This window comes from Bos indicus, chromosome 27 (genome assembly GCF_029378745.1).
Source record: "Bos indicus isolate NIAB-ARS_2022 breed Sahiwal x Tharparkar chromosome 27, NIAB-ARS_B.indTharparkar_mat_pri_1.0, whole genome shotgun sequence".
In the NCBI taxonomy this organism is placed as follows: domain Eukaryota; kingdom Metazoa; phylum Chordata; class Mammalia; order Artiodactyla; family Bovidae; genus Bos; species Bos indicus.
In genome coordinates, this window is record NC_091786.1 from 35646760 (window position 1) to 35666582 (window position 19823).

General features: G+C 40.5%; 1 protein-coding gene across 4 annotated transcripts in view; it reads right to left on the reverse strand.

Annotated features, from left to right (window-relative positions):
- Positions 1–19823, reverse strand: part of ZMAT4 (zinc finger matrin-type 4) — a 376556-nt gene that overhangs the window by 39146 nt on the left and 317587 nt on the right. For 3 of the 4 annotated variants that reach the window (XM_070781470.1, XM_070781471.1, XM_070781472.1), the window contains one exon: positions 18828–18924. The exons of the other annotated variant lie outside the window; for it this stretch is intronic. In XM_070781470.1, coding sequence (XP_070637571.1) covers positions 18828–18924 — 97 coding nt within the window. The remainder of the gene's footprint in view (positions 1–18827; positions 18925–19823) is intronic. 4 annotated transcript variants of the gene reach the window in all.

The window sequence follows — 19823 nt, forward strand, 5'->3', positions numbered from 1 at the left end:
CATTTAAAGCTTAACTGACTAAAATCCCTGCCAGCCTCCATCAGCACCTCTTCCATCTTCTAGACTGGACAAAGGCAGGCACCTTTGACTCTTACCTCTGTTATCTTCTCAGCAATGGTTTTCAAATGGTTCCTCAGAGTTCTAGAAAACAGTATGTGCCTGGGAAGAAGTCCAGTGGGTAACACTTTTGACCCTACATGTCCAGTTCCAATAGACAGAGTTCTGTTTTCATGGAATTCCACATGCAGCTATTTTAAGAGTTCTGCTGTTTACTGTGGCATCTTCATGAAAAGTCCTATCCTTGGCATGTCCCAGAGTCACATGTCACCCTCTGCCCTCCTCACTGCTATTATCTGTGGGGCTGCAGGCCTGTCTTGCTCAACCTGTGAGAATATTGGTGAGGAACAACCTCACTCCACCCTCACACTCATCATTGGGGTCATCAGAGTTTTCAAATGTCAGCCAGGCTCCCATGGGGAAAACCAACCACCACCTCCCACTAGACAAGCCAGGCTCCCATGGGAAAAACCAACCACCACCTCCTAATGGGCAAACTAGATTTTTTGGTCTCTTCCTACTTAACTCTTTCTGGTATGAAGTGACTCTGTTCTGTACTCTTTGAAATGCTTTTCTCCCTTGGCTTCTAAACCATTAGTCTGCTTTGTTCTCCTGCTATTTGAAAAGAAATAAAAAGCCATCATTATGGGAAAAGGGGGTGACGTCACTTCCTTTGGTCACCCTGTGTGTGGGCATGTCCATCGGTGTATGTGTCCCTGTTTTTCTCCATACACTCTCTTTGAATGATCTCATCTCTTCCTGGTTCATCCTCTTCAACAATCTTCTATAAGCTGATGACCCTGAGTCCTATCTCAATCACCATCTATGATTTGTACTCCAGTCTCAAAGAACCAAATGTCCACTGGAATCTTGACCTGAACACTCCTAGACCCTTACAATCATCCCGTCTACAAATGAATCCATCCTTGTTCACCAGCCCAGGTTCATCTCATCCAAGTGTATTTCTCTCATTTATTCATGCTTGTACTATTCTCTCCTTTCTCTTGATTCTTGCATGATGGTATATAAGATCACTCTCAGATATTAGCATGTAAATATTCTTTTATTATGTACTTCTATTGTTTCCTCGTATAAACTCTAGGCTTCTTGAAGGCAGGGATCACACCATTGGCTGGTCTTCTAGACTCACAGTACCTGACATTTAGCTACACATAGAGCCAACACACGAAATGGTATAGAATTATTCTCCAGTATTTGGCTCAACTAATGAAATAAGATGCCAGAAAATCATAACTACATCCGCTCTCTAAATCCAAAAGTAACAGATGTAATTCATCTTATTTGAGTACTACTAACAGGAGAAATCATTCTAAAGTGGAAAATATGTAAGAAAAAAAATGTTCTAAAATAGATTTTAAAGTTTGACTTAGAGTTATGCCTTAAACATTTTCACCTGCATGACTTTGCATGACTTGATAATCCATCTTTCTCCAACTCCAGCCCTCTGACTGGACAAGGGCATATGAAGACAGATGAGAAAGGCATGATTTATTTGGCTATAGGGCTCTGTCCCTAGAGATAGTCAATCCTTGATTCTGAAAGCCAGTCAGAAATTGGGGGACTAAGGGGCAGCTGGGAAACAGAAGTGGGGCTTCCAGCTTTGCTTCCTGTGGCCAGTCTCCTGGTCCAGGGACAACTGCTGACCTTCCACCCTGTGGCCACGGGAGGAGCGGCCTCTCCACTCTCTTATGCCAGGTTCCCCCAGACTCTTAGAAGCCTCACAAATCTGCTATCTACTACCTTTCTCTGACTGAGAATGATGAAACGATAATGAAGCTACTTACTCCCTGCTAGCCTGCCAAAATGATAAAAAAAAAAGAAAAGAAAAACCGATGATGAGTCATGAGCTCAGTACATCCATAGTTGCTTTAGAATATTTGAAATCTTGGCTTGACGGGCACTAAGCAAGAGGAACCAAAAGAATCACCATGGACAAAGCCACAGTGACAAGGAGGTCTAGAAATCCTATGCAGGAGAAATAGTTAGCTCCTTGAGTCACACTTCTCACTTGCCCTTTTAAATCCAGACTATATAAAAGTAGATGCTATTTCTCCATCCCTGGGTCCCAAAAGGCCAAGCCTGGCCTGCCAGCGCCAGTCCCCCTCTGCCCTCTCTGCCCCACTCAATGGCATGCTTTAAATGTCCACACCAATCCCTCCCATCCAAACTCCTCGCAGACGAGATTCTCATATCTGTCATTTACACATCCCATTGTACAACCAGCCCTGGGACTTCTATGGGAAAGCAGACAAAAGTAATTTTTTTCTTCTTCTTCATCAATTAGCTATTAGGCATGTGTGGAGGGAAACGTATCATCATGAAAGAAGAAAGCCATTGCCTGAAATCAGACCCCAAGGCAGGTCCAGTGGTCCAGCCTGTCACATTCTCTCTGGGGAATAGCAAAATTACTCACAATTAACAGAGAACACTTTGGAATGATATTTGGTGACTTTAGTTATTCATATGCTGTGTTGGTCTCAACCCTAATTAGACAGTTGAGGAAAGAAAGACTATTAATTGCCTAGCCTCCATTGTGGACACAGGATGAGGTATTTTAATCAAAAGATTCAGGAATAATCCTTCTTCAAGGTTAAAAGAAAAATTACCTTCATGGATAGTTTAAAAAAAATCTGCTTTGGAATAATAAAGCAGTTCTTGTTATGAATATCTGACTCAGGCTGACTCTTTTATCTGTGTGCTACTTTATAGAAGCTAATCATATGCTATCAATGCCTAGAACCATATGCTAGAGCTCGTGTTAGAATCATGAAGAGAAAACAAATAATTAGAATTTATTTTCAACAGAATTTGGACAGATAAATGCATCTAATCATCATTCTTTGATCACAACTGTCACTTATTCCTAACGTAATTTGCATTCCTGGTTTCTTCTGAGGAATCGCCATGAAATATCCTATCAGGTGTTACAAGATTTAAATCATCATACATAAGACATGAGGGCTCTTCAAAGAAAACCCAGAAAATAGGGCATTTTGAGTGAAGAAAGCAAAGGCTTTTGGAGTAAAGTCTTAGAAGGCAAAGCTTCTGTGACAGTCCAGACAATGAAACGCCACGTGCTTACTTGATGCTTCACCCTGTTCATATCTGACACCCCTCCTGCATCCTCAGACCACCTTTGCTCTTCCCTTCCCAGCTCAGGTTCCCAGCTGCTACAGAAAGTAAAAGCTGCACCTAGAATGCGCATTCCTGGCGACACTTTCTTGGACACGCAGCAGGGGATGCTATGCCTGGTCACCCAGTTGCACTGCAGTTGGCACCTGCTCAGAAAATCTGTCAGCCTCCATCACTGAGAAGGGCCACCTTGCCCTCTCTCCTGCAATTTCAGTGGACCCTAAAATGAGAGGTCACTCTTGGGATCCCAGAGCTTTAGTGTTTAGGCATTTAAAAGGTGCATGAATGCTTTAAGGATACGGAATGTAATTTGTTAGTTTACCATTCTCTGCTAAGTGACTTGGAACCTAGAATGCAGTGGATCACTCTGTCATGACTGATTCAACTATTGACCCAATCAGTGGATGACCTGGAGTTCTTTCACCATGACTTATTGTTTCAATGAAAATGTCCAGCTCATGAGTGGAGCAAATTCCATCAGCAGAATGAACTCTCAAGATTCAATAAAGAACTATCCATTGCATGCTCTAGAAGGTTGACTAATTAGTGGCTTTCGATTAGGTTTCTTGAGAGTTAAATTTAAATGAGAGATGCCTCCTCAATGTGCATACATACATGAAACCTGCTGGTAGATCTTTAACTTGTACTGATGTTTTCTGAAATACTGGTGTGAGGGAGCCTAACTCCTTTCCTGTCACTTTTAGAAGGAGAACACCAAATGTCTTCCTTCTAATCCAGTAAACTTCTTGTCTGTAATGAATCACTCAGATTACATTCTGAACTGGTCTCTCTCTTAGACAGAAAGCATCCTTTTTACCTCCAGGATTCCTACATAATATGAAATAACACAACTGTGACATCTGGTTCCAAGAAATAGAAAACTGTGTAGTTGGTCTAAAAGGGTCCTTTCTATTATAGATACTCAAGAGCAACTCAATAAGTTGCCTGATCATGAAAATCTTAGCTGTCAGGAAATTTATCTTATTTAGCACTGGAAAGATGTTAGAACACAGAATCTATTGTTTAAGTTTTATCCATTATCAAGGAAGCCAAATCAGAGGTCTGAAACTCCTCTATTTGGGGCTATTATAAGATCATTCTTGTTAGAACAGGAATAAATTTGGCAGTGATGGTTTTGGAATCAAACAGAGTAAAGAGCACATGTTAGACTATTAGGTGTCTTTAGAAGAAAGAGCACTTAAATAAGGAAGCAAAAAGACAGATATATCTCTAGGGAATATAACAGGACCAGAAGCTGTGAGTAGAACTTTGAAGTTATTATGTCCTGAACTTGAAATGTCACCAACATTTTGAAAGCTAGCTAGATTTTGATTTGTATTTGACTACTCAGCATGACACAGACTGAGGTTTCTCTGTGACCCTAAAACCTATAGAAAAGAAAATACACATTCCTATTTCCTGTTAAGGACTATTCAAAGTGACACATATATACTATAATGATGCTCAAAAATGTATATTCAGACTGAGGCCCAGATTCTGATTACATCTTGCTATGCTTAACCCACTATAGAATGGCCTGGAAAATTTTAACTCCAAGAAAGAAAAAAAAAAACAAACAAAAACCTTCAAAATGTTTATTGCTGAGTTATAAATTAAATAACAGTAGTTAACACCTGCAAAGGTCACTCCCTAATACAGGAAGATCATTTGTTTTTTGAGAAAACCCTTCCAGATTCTAGAAGACAGGGTCACTTATCAAATGCTGTGAATCACAGTCAGATTTAATAAGTTAATGTTGAGATTAGCTAGTATCTAGCATGAGCTGCAGCAGACAGATGCCTGCATAAAAAAGGATACATATTATTTTTCAATGGCGAAATAAAAAATGCAAACGAAGAAGAAAAATGTGGTCTGTGTTAGCAGAATGGTAAAGAAAAATCTCTCCAAGGAGTCTCAAAAGAATATTAGAAGAATGACTTTAGGAAATGCATCCAAGAATATAGTCCCATTTATTTTATTTACTTTCAAGGTTTATAACTCCTGGTCTTTGGAGAATAGAGTGCTAATTACTGATGACTGGCAAAATGTAACTGGTAATCAGAGCCAGAGAAAGTCAGAAGCCTGAGTAGGAATCAGAGTGTAAAGACCACACACACATACTGGGAGCATTCAAAAAATTTCCTCCATAAAAAAGAATGAAATAATGTCATTTGCAGCAATATGGAGGACCTAGAGACTGTCACAGTGAGAGAAGTAAATCAGACAGAGAAAGATAAATATCATATGATATCACTTATATGTGGAATCTAAAATATGATACAAATGAATCTATCTGTGAAACAGACTCATAGATATGGAGAAAAGACTTATGGTGGCCAAGAGGGGAGAGTGGGGAGGGGAAGGATAGCTTGGGAGTTGGGGATTAGCAGATGTAAACTACCATATATATATATATATAGAGAGAGAGAGAGAGAATGGATAAACAACACGGTCCTATTGTGTAGCACAGGGAACGCTATTCAATATCCTGTAATAAATCATCATGGAATGCTATTCAGTATCCATGTAATAAGTAAATCATATTATATATATATATATGAAACTTAATCACTTTGCTGTACAGCAGAAATTAACACAATGTTGTAAATCAATGATACTTTAATAAAATAAATTCTTAAAAAGTGTTCTTTCTGATGTGGCAAGATTGAATACCAAGGTTGAAACTGTGTGAAATGAGGACTTGGAACAGGTGGAAGGCAATAGATCCCAACAAACTCAGAATGAGACTAGCCTTCTAAAGACTGTCCCAGATAATTCTTTATATTCCACTGTCTGATTTAGGTCAATTTGGGTCCTAAACCCTGAATGGCCCTAAACTTTTGTTTGAGTACAAAATCCCAACTTTGAGCAAGCAACTAAACTGTGCTATGAAGAATTCTGGAGCAATCTTAACAGAAGGAGTGTATGTGTCACTTAGTCGTTTCTGAGTCTTTGTGACCCCATGGACTATGGCCTGCCCGGCTCCCCTGTCCATGGGGATTCTCCAGGCAAGAATAGTGGAGTGAGTTGCTATTTCCTTCTCCAGGGGATCTTCCAAATCCATGGATCAAACCCAGCTCTTCCACATTGCAGGCAGATTTTTTACCATCTGAGCCACCAGGAAAGCCAAAAAGAGTACTTAGGACAAAAAAGTCCTGAGGGAGCCATCAATATTCATCTCCCTGTTCCCCAAAGTCCATTTCAAATGTAATTTCATTAATACAGAATGACAACTAACACTTATGAGAAAAAGGTCCATGCCATTCAAGCCAAGTATTGTCCAAGAAGTTTCATATTTTTTGTTATTGTTGCTTTTTGTGGTTCTTAAAACTCAGTCCTCACCACAGTTTTGCTAAGAGTTTTTATTTTTTTATTTTTATTATTTTTCTCCTTCTATTTTTTTTTAAATTTTATTTTTCTTTATTTTTTTTAAATCTGTCACTTTTTCAGGTGTGGAAACTAACCTCCAGAGAGGTCTTTGCATAAGAAACTCAAGGGCACCCAGTGAGAAGCTGTAGAGCCAGGATTGAATCCTGATGGTCTCATTCCTAAGTCCTTTCCCTGCCCTCACCCTTGACCACCTTTCCTTTGGGCCTCCAACCAGAGGCAACCACCTCTTCTGAATTCCAGCAGCATTTTCTACCAACATATCCTGTATTGATTTTAGCTGCATTTGCTTGACTATGCATTGCATCCCCTCAACTAGATTACAAGCTTGTTGAGAGGCATAATGATCTTCTATTATCCCTAAGACTGATTTCAATGTCTCAAACACAGTAGGTGCTCAACTGATTTTGGTCATTGGAGTGAACTGAATGGGGTGAGGGGTAGATTTGTCCAATCACTCAAACTACTACCTCCTTTATTTACACTGGGAAAATCCCAGCCAGAGTGGACCTCCTCAGTCCTCTCCTCCAGCTAAAGGGCAATGATGGAGATCCAGACTCAAAGCCATAACCATGCCACATTTCCAGCCCCATCCTGTCTCCTCCAACCACTCCCCTACCAGCATCGACCTATGTGAAGCAAGGTCCTTTATTTATCTTACGTCAGTTTCCTGGCATTTCCTGTTCTATGACAGTTTTAATAGATGAGACAAATGTTGGCCAAATTCAATATTTTTTCCAGAGTTAGGTTGGAATAGAAGTCAAGGCAGCTCAAGATAGTTAACACATGGACATATTCTAGTTTCTGATCACCTCTGGTGAAATGAGTGAGAACAGGTTACAGTAACTTACAAAGGCCCAGAATGAGTATAAAACCAGAGGCCTGACTGCTCAGGTGAGGGGCCAACGTCCCCTTTCCAGCCTTCCTCATGCCTTTCATCCATCCTGTTGGTCAGAGAAACCGACAGAATGAGTGCTTGGTATTCACAACACAGAATAAAGTGAAAGTAAGCTTTTTCCTCTACTCTCTCCTTGTATAATGAACTTCACCTCTTTTGCTCCAAGTCAGAGCCTTTGAAAAGCCCCTTTGTCTTTGTCTAAGGATAGGATAAACAGGCCTGTAGGACACCTTTCCTTTAGCAGAACCTGACTCTGAGGGGGTTGGTCAATTTCTGGGCCACTCAGCAAGAGACAAATAAACACTAAAGAAAGATGACTTAAGAGCCACTCTTCTGCACCTGGAAAATCCTAAAAAGCTTAAAAAGCTCAACCTTGAAGCATAAAATTAGATAATGTTGGCTTAACAGAGATCTTGACTACCCTGTATTCCAGGAGGGCTTTGAAACTCAGTGAGGGGACATGATTGAGAAGCACTGATCTAGGACTAGCTGTCCACCTTCCAATGCTGGGACTATTGAGCTCCATCACTTCCTTCTGGTGGCTCTTTTCTCTCTTGATGCAGATGCACTTTCCAGAACCAAGTCAGGTAACAGGCTTGCACCCTTGGAAGTTGGTACCAAGTGACTTTATTCTTCTTCTTCTTCTTTTTTTTTTTTTTTGATGTGAACTCTTTTTAAAGTCTTTACAAAATTTGTTACAATATTGTTTCTGTTTCATGCTTTGGCTTTTTGGCTGTGAGGCATGTGGGATCCTAGCTCCCTGACCAGGAATCAAACCTGCACCTCTTGCACTGGAAGATGAAGTCTCAACTACTGGACCATCAGGGGAGTCCCTAGGAGACCTAAGTGATGTTCTGGAGCAGGAAGACGAGAACATGAGAGGTAGGCAGGGGGACTCACTATCAAAGCTGAGACTTGAAACCATCAGCTCAGACCACTCTGGAGACAGCCATGACTCGTGCAAATGTCAAGCAGGTCAAAATCAAAGGCCCTCCAGGCTTCCCTGCTGGCTCAGTTGGTAAAGAATCCACCTGCAATGCCAGAGACCCTGGTTCGATTCCTGGGTTGGGAAGATCTACTGGAGAATGGATAAGCTACCCACTCCAGTATTTTTGGGCTTCCTTTGTGGCTCAGCTGGCAAAGAATCTGCCTGCAATGCGGGAGACCTGGGTTCGATGCCTGGGTTGGGAAAATCCCCTGGAGAAGGGAAAGGCAGCCCACTCCAGGATTCTGGCCTGGAGAATTCCATGGACTGTATAGTCCACAGAGTCGCAAAGAGTTGAACAACTGAGCAACTTTCACATCACATCCAGAAGGAGAGGGATGGGAAACGAGTGAGCTAGAGAATACTAGGGGTCATCAGTCATTCTGTAAATAATATGAAAGAGTGAAAGAGCTCTGTATTTAGTTCTTTCCAAGCCCACGAAAGGCCTAATCTATTCACAGACTGAAATTGTAATGTATCCTTAGATATGGCATATAGAGTAAACGCATGCAAGTGAGATTTAGGAAAAACAGAGATATTAGAATTGCCCGTGTACTAGTGCTATAGAGAGGGACATATCTAGTTTTTTTCCTGCTTCTCTGGAATTCCTTTATCTATAGGCTACTGTCTCTTCCACTTGAGAAATTGGACTCTGGGGCCTTCCACAAAGAAGGGAGGACTCTTAACAATAGTGGACTTCAGTATTCAATTTAAAACAGGGTTAATTGTGGAAAAGACTGGAGGTTCCTTAAAAAACTAATAATAGAGTTATCATATGATCCAGCAATTCTACTCCTGGGCATATATCCAGACAAGACACAAATTAATTTGAAAATATAATATACATGCATTCCAGTATTCACAATAACACTACTCACAATAGCCAAGACATAGAAGCAATCTGAGTGGCCATCAACAGAGGAATGGATAAAGAAGATGTGGTAAACATGTACAATGGAATACTACTCAGCCATCAAAAGGGAATGAAACTTTGCCATTTGCAACAACATGGATGGCCCTAGAGGGTATTATACTAAGTGAAGCAACTCAGGCAGAGAAAGACAAATATCATATGATATCACTGTGTGTGGAATCTAAAGAATGATACAAATGAACTTATTTACAAAACAGATTCACAGACATGAAAAACAAACTTATGGTTACAAAGGGTAAAGGAGGGGAGGGATACATTAGGAGTTTGGGATTAATAGATACATACTACCACATATAAAACAGATAAAGCACAAGAATTTACTGTACAGTAATATATTTACATTATATTTGTTATCTTGTAACATTATATTTGATATCTTGTAACAACCTATAATGGAAAAGAATCTGAAGCTGTACATCTGAAAATAACACAACACTGCAAAGCAACTATAGTTTAATAAATATATTTTAAAAAGCACGGCTAAACAGAGAATGGCCTTTAGTCCACAAGCCCTACCTCAGCCCCATCCTTGTGCTTCACCAGGCACCCTGTTCATGGTGCCTAGGTTGTAAATGGGCTTCCCAGATGGCGCTAATGGTAAAGAACCCTCCTGCCAATGCAGGGGACATAAATGCATGTTCAATCCCTGAGTTGGGAAGATCCCCAGAGAAGGAAATGACAACCCATGCCTGGAGAATCCCATGGACAGAGGAGCCTGGCAGGCTACGGTCCATTGGGTTGCAAAGATCCAGACAAGACAAGCGACTGAGCACACAGGATGCAAATCCAGCCCTGGGGCTAGAAAGACGTGGTGACACCCCACAAGCTCCACTCCCTACAGGGGCTCGTCTGCACGGCCAGATTCATAAACTGGAACAAACAAAGCAGTTGCCTTGGATTCTAGACTGTGCCCTTTATTCTGAGCCTTTCCAAGCAGCTTACGAATAATTATCAGCAGAGGAGAACTAACCTCACCCTCTTTGGGTAAGGACAGCTCTGTTGTCAACACTGTCTCATGCCCTGTTGATCTCAGCACTCAGAACTAAAGTCCCAACCCCTCTGGTTATTGAAATTGGTTATTGACAGGAAATGACATTGAAAATTCAACAAAAATTTCTATATTCTTAGCCTTCGAAGAAGTCCATGCCTTGACTTGGCTTTTGTTTGTTGGCTTGTTTCTGAAGAGAACATCACCTTGGAATATTGAGCTACTTAACTTATTATAATTGCTATTGCTGAATAGTCACTAAGTTATGGAATTTCCCAGGCAAGAATACTGGAGTGTGTTGCCATTTCTTTTTTCAGAGGATCTTCCCAACCCAGGGATTGAATCCAATCACCTGTGTCTCCTGAGTTGGCAGGAAGATTCTTTACCACTGAGCCACCAGAGAAGCCCAATAGTGAAGCTGAAGCTTCAATACTTTTGCAGAAGGGAAGAGCCGACTCATTGGAAAAGACCATGAAGTTGGGAAAGACTGAAGGCAAAAGGAGAAGGGGGCAGCAGAGAGTGAGATGGTTAGACAGCAGTGGACACGAAACTGAGCAAACTCTGGGAGATACTGGAAAACATAGCAGCCTGGTGTGCGACTGAACAGCAACAAATTTATTAAAATTCCAGTAGATTCTCCATGGTTGGCATCTCTTGCAAAAATATCTTATTTATTATTGATTGTACTCCCACCCAACTACTATCCTGAATGCAAGAACTGAATTCCAAGGTTTTTAAAGCAAATATATTCCAGCTCTGAAAATTAGATTGAACGTCCATTCAATCACTTCACAAATAAATGAACACAATGGGGAAGTGAATAATATGAAGGTTTTGTCTGGATGATTCATATTAATTGGGAAAAAAACTGCAGAAAAAGCAGTGGATATCACCATTTTAGGCTTCTTCTCAAAGGAAGCAGCACATTTAGAAATTACAACGAAATTGTGGTCAGTCAGATTTATTCTCTTAGACACATGTATCTCATTTTGAACTGTCTGAAATATCAAAGTAAGTAACGACAACTTTTATATCCTTTAATTCTAGGTAATATAATGTCCTGAGGCTTGAAGCGTTCCCTAAACTCAAATTTAAGTACATTATGGGCGGGGGGACTGTTCATTAGTCTATAGTATGAACTCATGTGTCTTTAAATTTCATTTTAAGCATTTGTACTAATTGACAGGCTAGATCTCCTGGAAATGTTGAAAAAATCTACTAATGGGCAATTGCTTTATATGTCAGGGTAATCATTTGCATTTCTAAACCTTTAATCTCATTAGATACTGAATATTTCTCTTGCTATTTAGCCATGGAGCAACATTTGACTGTCATTTTGCTGTTTATGACATTTGCCTAAAAAAGAAAAAGCCATTTAACTAGTTGAGCCAAGAACAGAAGTCAGGTTATTTGCAACCACTATTACAGTTATAGCAATACTTAAATAACGCTATTATTGTCATATTGCTCTTAAGTATTACTATAACAGTAATAGTAAAGGTTACCAATAAACCTGACTTCTGTTCTTGGCTCTGCCGACCAATTATTCTGGGGGCCTTGGACAAGTCTGAGATTCAATTTTCTAACCTATAAAGTGGAGATGCGTGGCTCTGGCCAATTACAGGACTACTATGTGTATGAGATGTGATCCTTTCAAAGCATTTTAGTCTATAGCTGTGTCCTAGTCTCATTCGAGTACCACTTCAGTTATCCAGGGTGGCGTCACCATCAAACCATCCTCTGCATCATCACCCCCACCATCATTGTCATGATCGGGAGCAGCATTGTAAGCAGGTGTCCAGGAAAATAGGACTGAAGGATTACTTACAAGACAAAGCATGTAAGTTTCACGCTATATTAATTTCCTAGGGCTGGCCTCAAAAAGTAGTCAAAGCTGAGTGACTTCAAATAACAGAAATGTATTCTCTCTAGAGAATGGAAGTTCTAGAAGTTGGAAGTCTGAAATCAAGCTGTCAGCTGGGCGCACTCCCCCTGACATCTCTGGAGGAGAATCCCCTGGCCTCTCCCAGACCCTACTGGCTCCTGGTGGTCCTTGGCTTGGAAGGAAGCAAACTCCGATCTCTATCTTCACATGGCCACCTTCTTCACGTGTGCAAAGCTCCCTTTCCATCTCCTCATAAAGACACCAGAAAGATTTCACTTTGAGATTCTCAACTTTTACTTCTGTAAAGGTGCTATTTACAAATGAGGTCGTATTGTGCAGTTCTGGGTGGACATAACTGGGGCAGGGGAGGGTCATTGCCAGTTTCAGTAAACAGTTAAGGCTGACTGGGGGCATGTTTCAGGAGGAATTTTAGGTCTGAATTCAGGTTTCATACAAAAGAATACCAGGATCATGAGTAAAGCGTGGAAAGTGGAACCACATTTGCCTCATTCTTGTCAGCACTAATCGCTTCTCTTTGAGGGAAGTGAGCCTGAAAGAGGGTTTGTTGGTGCCCAGGGTCACTCAGTGGCAAAACTGCCCTAGAAATAAAATTCAGTTCTCTTTCCAATACACAACTGGATCATGTTTGCTCATCTCAACACTTCTTTAGAAATGATTGCTAAAAATATAAAACCTTGAAAATTACTGACACTTTAATACTTATGTCGACTTAGATTAGAACAGTTAAAAAACCACTTGGCTGATCTCCATTTCTGGTTCTGGTTGAGTAACTGGTCACACTAACCTTCCACCTGAAGACAAAATAAGAGCTGGATGCAATTTAAAGGAAAAAGCTTTTGAAAGCCTTGAAGAGCTGCTGTAGTTGATGTTGGTATACCTCAAGGAAAATGCTACTAGTAACAAAGACAGACATTTCATGCTGGCAAAAGATGATTTTAGAAAAAGGGCCCATACAATAAGAAGGCATTAAAAATCCTAAACTTGGAAGTAGCTAATAATATATCTTTCAGTATATAAAACTAAATACAAAAGATTAACAGGACACATAGGCTAATCCATACGTATAGTTGGAAGTTTTTAATTATGTCTGCTTCTCATGGATATAACAAATAGATTTTAAAAAGTCAGTGAGGATATACTAATTTGAACTAGATTAAGAAACTACCTAATTGATAGCAAGGATCATTTACCCGACAGTAAATTCTTTTCAAGTAAACATAATACATGAGCAAAATTGACTGTATGCCTGGGGAACAGAGCACGTGCATGCGTGCTAAGTCGCTTCAGTCGTGTCTGACTCCATGGACTACAGCCTGCTAGGCTCCTCTATCCATGGGATTCTCCAGGCCAAAAAACTGGAGTGGGTTGCCATGCCCTCCTCCAGAGAATCTTCCCGACCCAGGGATTTAACCTGCATCTCTTAAATCTCCTGCATTGGCAGGCAGGTTCTTTACCACTAGCACGACTTGGGAAGCCCCAGGGAACACAGCAAGTCTATACAAATTTCAAGAGACTGAGGTCATTTAGAATATTTCCTCTGACCCTGGTAGAATCCAGATACAAATAAATTACAAAAAATATAAATAGAAAAATCCTATAAATATTTGATTTTAGATCTAACACTTCTAATCAAACATGAATAAAAGGAGAATTTCTAAACAAACATGAGTAAAAGGAGCAAAACAGAAAGTATATTGAAATAAGTGACAAAAAGCAAATACTACATATTAAAACTTTTGTAATACAAAAATTTGCTTTTAGAATGCAGCTAGAACAATCTGTTGAGGTACATTGAAAACCTGCTGCTGCTGCTAAGTTGCTTCAGTCCTGTCCGATTCTATGTGACCCCATAGACGGCAGCCCACCAGGCTCTGCCATCCCTGGGATTCTCCAGGCAAGAACACTGGAGTGGGTTGCCATTTCCTTCTCCAATGCAGGAAAGTGAAAAGTTAAAGTGAAGTCACTCAGTCGTGTCTGACTCTTAGCGACCCCATGGACTGCAGCCCACCAGGTTCCTCCATCCATGGGATTTTCCAGGCAAGAGTACTGGAGTGGGCTGCCATTGCCTTCTCCGAAATTCTTATACTAGAAAAAGAAAAAGCATTGAAAAATTGCTAACTTACACCTTTTTTTTTTTTTCTAATTTTTATATTGACGTATACAGTTCATGGGGTTGCAAAAGAGTCAGACACAACTTTAGTGACTAAACAATAACAGCAATAGTTAATTCACAATGTTGTGTTAGTTTCAAGTGTACAGCAAAGTGATTCAGTTTTATATATATGCATATATACATCTTTTTTCTTTTTCAGAGTTTTTTCATTATGGATCCTACACTTTTATATTAAGAAGCTAGAGAGGAAATGCAGATTAAACCTTAAAAGGTAGCAAAAAATGAAATAATGTTTTAAAGGTCATAAAATAACTGCACATAAAGAAAATAAACAAATCCCCAATATCTGATTATCTAAAAGAAACTTAATAAAGAATGATAAACTTCTAACAAAAAGATGAGCCAAAACAAGAGGAAGAAACAAATAAACAATGTCCAGAAAGAAAAAATATTCCACAAACATCAAAAATAAAATTAGGTGATAAAGTAAACAACTTTATACCAATATATTTTAAAATGTAAATAAAATGGACACACTCATTGAAAGACAGCTTATTTAAACTTGTATAAGAAAAACAGAAAATATGAACAGTATGGTAGTAAAAAAAAAAACAAACTACTTTTCTAATCAAAATACTCCCATAGCATAAATCCATCACCAACTCATTGGAAAAGACCCTGATGCTGAAAAAGATTGAAGACAAAAGGAGAAGCAGGTGACAGAAGAGGAGATGGTTATATAGCATCACTAACTCACTGGACATGAGTTTGAGTAAATTCCAGAAGATGGTGAAGGACAGGGAAGTCTGGAGTGCTGCAGTCCATGGGGTCGCAGAGAGTCAGACACAACTTAGCAACTGAACAGCAAAGCATAAATCTCTAGGCCTAGATGACTCCACCAATGAATTCTTAGTTTTTAAGATAAGAAACCAGAAGCGGTCTACCACAAACTCATTCAGGGATTAGAAATAGAAGGAAGAGCTCTCAACTTGTTTAAGGAGGCCCCCACACACTTGAAATCAAACCTAACAAGGATATTACAAGACAGTTATGGAGCAGTCTGGCTCATAAACCAGGATACTCAGATTCAGTATAACAGCAAATGAACCAGACCAGTGGGGCAGAGCGGTGACACTTGTTTTCTTCACATTTCCCTCATTTCACTCTTCAGAAGCACAGCAACCTCGTACTTTTGTGGTTAAAAAAAAAAGCAAACTCTTGTTTATTGAAAAGAAGCCAGCACAGGAGGTGATGTACCGTTCCGAAGTCATGTATGTTTATTAAATTACACTAGGGAGGCGATGCCCTTTTTCAAAATTCACCATGGGGCCTTCTACCGGCTGTCCCTGACATCCTGTGTCCCAAGCCTGTCTGCGGTGACTGAATGACATTAATTAATTAGAAGCATGAGTCAGATGCTGCTGAGTCCAGTCCTGGTTCTGCCATTTGTCGGGTGTTGGCTGACTTACTTAGCTTCTCTGAGCCTTGGTTTTCTCAAATCAAATAACAGGTCAGTAATATGTATGTTGGGGCTTCTGTTGTAGCTTAGCTGGTAAAGAATCCATCTGCAATGCAGGAGACCCCAGTTCGATCCCTTGGTTGGGAAGATCCCCTGGAGAAGGGACAGGCTACCCACTCCAGTATTCTTGGGCTTCCCTGGTGGTTCAGGGGGTAATATGGGAGACCTGGGTTTGATCCTAGGGTTGGGGAGATCCCCTGAAGGAGGGCACGGCAACCCACTCTGGGGTTCTTGCCTGGAGAATCCCATGGACAGAGAGCCTGGCGGGCTACAGTCCATGGGGTCGCAAAGAGTCAGACACGACTGAGTGACTAAGCATAATACGTATGTTGAGATAGTTAAGGGGACAAAATAAGCTAATAGATGTGACTATGCCTGGAAGGAAAGTTATGACCAACCTAGAGAGTATATTGAAAAGCAGAGACATTACTTTGCCAACAAAGGTCCGTCTAGTCAAGGCTATGGTTTTTCCAGTGGTCATGTATGGATGTGAGAGTTGGACTGTGAAGAAGGCTGAGTGCCAAAGAATTGATGCTTTTGAACCGTGGTGTTGGAGAAGACTCTTGAGAGTCCCTTGGACTGCAAGGAGATCCAACTAGTCCATCCTAAAGGAGATCAGTCCTGGGTGTTCACTGGAAGGACTGATGCTAAAGCTGAAACTCCAATACTTTGGCCACCTCATGGGAAAAGTTGACTCATGGGAAAAGACTCTGATGCTGGGAGGGATTGGGGGCAGGAGAAGAAGGGGACAACAGAGGATGAGATGGCTTGATGGCATCACTGACTCGATGGACGTGAGTTTGAGTGAACTCTGGGAGTTGGTGATGGACGAGGAGGCCTGGCGTGCTGCGATTCATGGGGTCGCAAAGAGTCGGACACGACTGAGCAACTGAACTTAACTGATGCCTGGCTCAAGTTCTATCACAGGAAGTTTTATAGGAACACAGAGAGAAGTAGACGTTTTCCTAAAACTGAGATGCTATCTACCTGCGTTAGTTATCTACATGATCCTTATCACCTAAAGTCATTATTGTCTACCTTTTTCTACCCACGAAGAGCAATAAATGTGCCCTAAATGATGATTGTTTCATGCTGCAGCTCCTTGTAAGGTGTGTGCGTGTTGTTAGAATGTTGGTTAGGATGCATGCACTGTGATGATTAGCGATGCTGCAGAGATTATGTTTTTGGTTGGGGGTGGCAGGTGGTATAGCAGCTCCTAATAATCAATGCAGGTGCTCAGGAACCAATCATAGAAAATACTGCTTTGGAAGATTTCCCTTGATAGAAGCCCTGTGGGGGTGAATAAGAGTAAAGCAAGTCATGAAAGCAGCTTTGGCTCACCCGACAGCCCAGCATGGAGGGAAAACTGAGTCAGTAAAGGTCAGTCAGAAACTCTGGGCTTAAACTCCCCCACTGCAGCCGGACCCACTGTGATCTACACATCTTTACAATATCTCTGCAAAGACATTTCCTATCTGCTTGGAAAGTCATTACTTATCTTTTTAAAATCACACATTCACGCCATCAGCAATGTATTGCTCTCGTTTAGTCGCTAAGTTGTGGCTGACTCTACAACCCCTTGGGCTATGGCTGACTCTACAACCCCTTGGACTTTAGCCCGCCAGGCTTCTCCATCCATTGGATTTCCCAGGCAAGAATACTGGAGTGGGTTGCCATTTCCTCCTCCAAGGGCTCTTCCCAATCCAGGGATCAAACCTGTATCTCCTGTGTGGTAAGCCGATTCTTTACCACTGAGTTACCTAGGAAGCCCATCAGGAATGTTCATGAAGCACTAGAAATGTATCAAGTGCTGTGCTGGCCACTGAGTGATAATAGAAAACAAAATCAAACCCCAACTTCATTGTTATGAACTCAGCCTCTATGTCGATGTCCCTGGAAATCTTTCCCTGTCCCTGGTCCTCAGAGCTTAGGGTGCCCATTTTATGGTAACAGTGAACAATCTATGTGTTTATATGACTGTTTCCCCAGCTTGGCAGAGCGTTCCCCAAGAGGAAGGCTTAAGTCCACTCAGCTTTTCTTCCCCAGGTCACACTCAGGGTCTGACACACGTGGGAGCTCCATCATTGTTTGCCAATGAGTCATTCATTATTCATGAGGCCCTGATATAGTCGAATCTGTTTCAATGATTCTGCTTATGAATATGAGAGAAATGAAAACAATTATTTTCAGGAAAATTGCATCTTTTTGAGATATCCTTTGATTTTTCCCTATTTTATTAGATTTTATTAGCAGTTCTAGCAGCTACTTTAAAAATACCTAAAAGCATTGGGTTTGTAAAAAGATGAGCAGTATGTATACAGGGGTAACAATGCCTGATTAGCTTTTTCTGCTATAAAATCATGAGAATCAGAGGGGGATGTGGAATGAGCTTCCATTCAATTGAAAATAGCTATACATGTGAATGACTTAAAATTCCAGAGTTGTTAGTTTTCCAGACTGATCAACCATACTCTTCTAGAAACAGAAAATGGTAGAAGGCATGCATAGAATTTGACTTCACAACAAGGAGGCCTGGTCCATCCCCAAAGTATTAAGAGAAATTATATTGTTTATTTTAAAACATTTAATAGACTTAAAGATTTCTGGGAAGTTCATACAAATGTGCTTACTGTCCTTGAAAAGAAGGAAAGAAATGGGGAAAAAAAAAAAGTCATCACTGTATCCAAAAAAAAGGAAAAAGTCAGTCTTCAAGCAGTGTCAGGCAAGCTCTGTAGGCTTGAGTGGCGTAAACATCAAGGGAACCTTGGAGATCAGAGATGTAGTTTTCATCTACTTATTTTGCAATAAGTAAAGCGGTTAGCCTTCATTCATCATACTGAAGGTTACATACAAAAGGGCTGAAGAGCGAAAGCATGAAAGTACCTACTTGGTCTGGTGTTTGGATCCTTTCAGATGGGCATGATACTGTTCTATTGAGTTTAGAGAGACACTGCAGGTGGTACATCTGTAATTGCGCCTCAGACCTGTGGATGACAGACACACAGACCTGGTTAGCTGCATCATTGTCATCAACCACAGGAACAAATCCCGGAATCTCCGAACGTTCAGGGACAGACTATCTTAGAAGCCACCCGATCTAACCCACATTTCAATCCCTCCTCCCAAGAACCCAACCAGCAGGTTCCTTAGCAGAAGCTGACTGTGAATACGTTGGAAGCAGCCTGTCTCATTGCTGAATGACTGAAATGATCAGGACATACTTTTTGGTGTAAAATGTTTCTGGATACTTTGTAACCCAAATAAAGAAGCATTCTAGTTTTTCCTTAAGGCAGACAGATGTGGTAAGCTACTGTTTCTGCAATGAAATTTGAGACTCCAGAGAAAAATTCTGTCTCAATTCCTCTTCTACCTCTATTCCAATCACAGAATCAGAAATTCAACTTTTTATATCATTCATGTCAACTCTTCTCCCAGGATCATCTTATAAAATGCAAATACCTAGGATAAGGATTAATTAATCTATTTATTTTTAAAGATTTTTTTTTTTTACTGTGGATAATTTTAAAGTAAGTCTTCATTGAATTTGTTACAATATCATTTCTATTTTATGTTTTGGTTTTTTGACCCCAAGGTACTTGTGACCTCAGCTCCCTGACCAGGGATCAAAGCCACATCCCCTGCAACGGTAGGTGAAGTTATAACCATTGGTCCTCCAGGGAAGCCTCAACTAACTTAAGTCACATGAAAAATCACTTCCCACCAGAGAGTTGCAATCAAAGTTATTCACTCATCTGTTTACTCATTTAGTTCATCCAGCAATAGAGTGTCAACTTTGGACCAGATATTAGGGATTCCAAGATATATAAGATGCTCTTTGTTTTCATGAACGGTAGTTCAAAAAAAAACACAAAACCTTGACTGC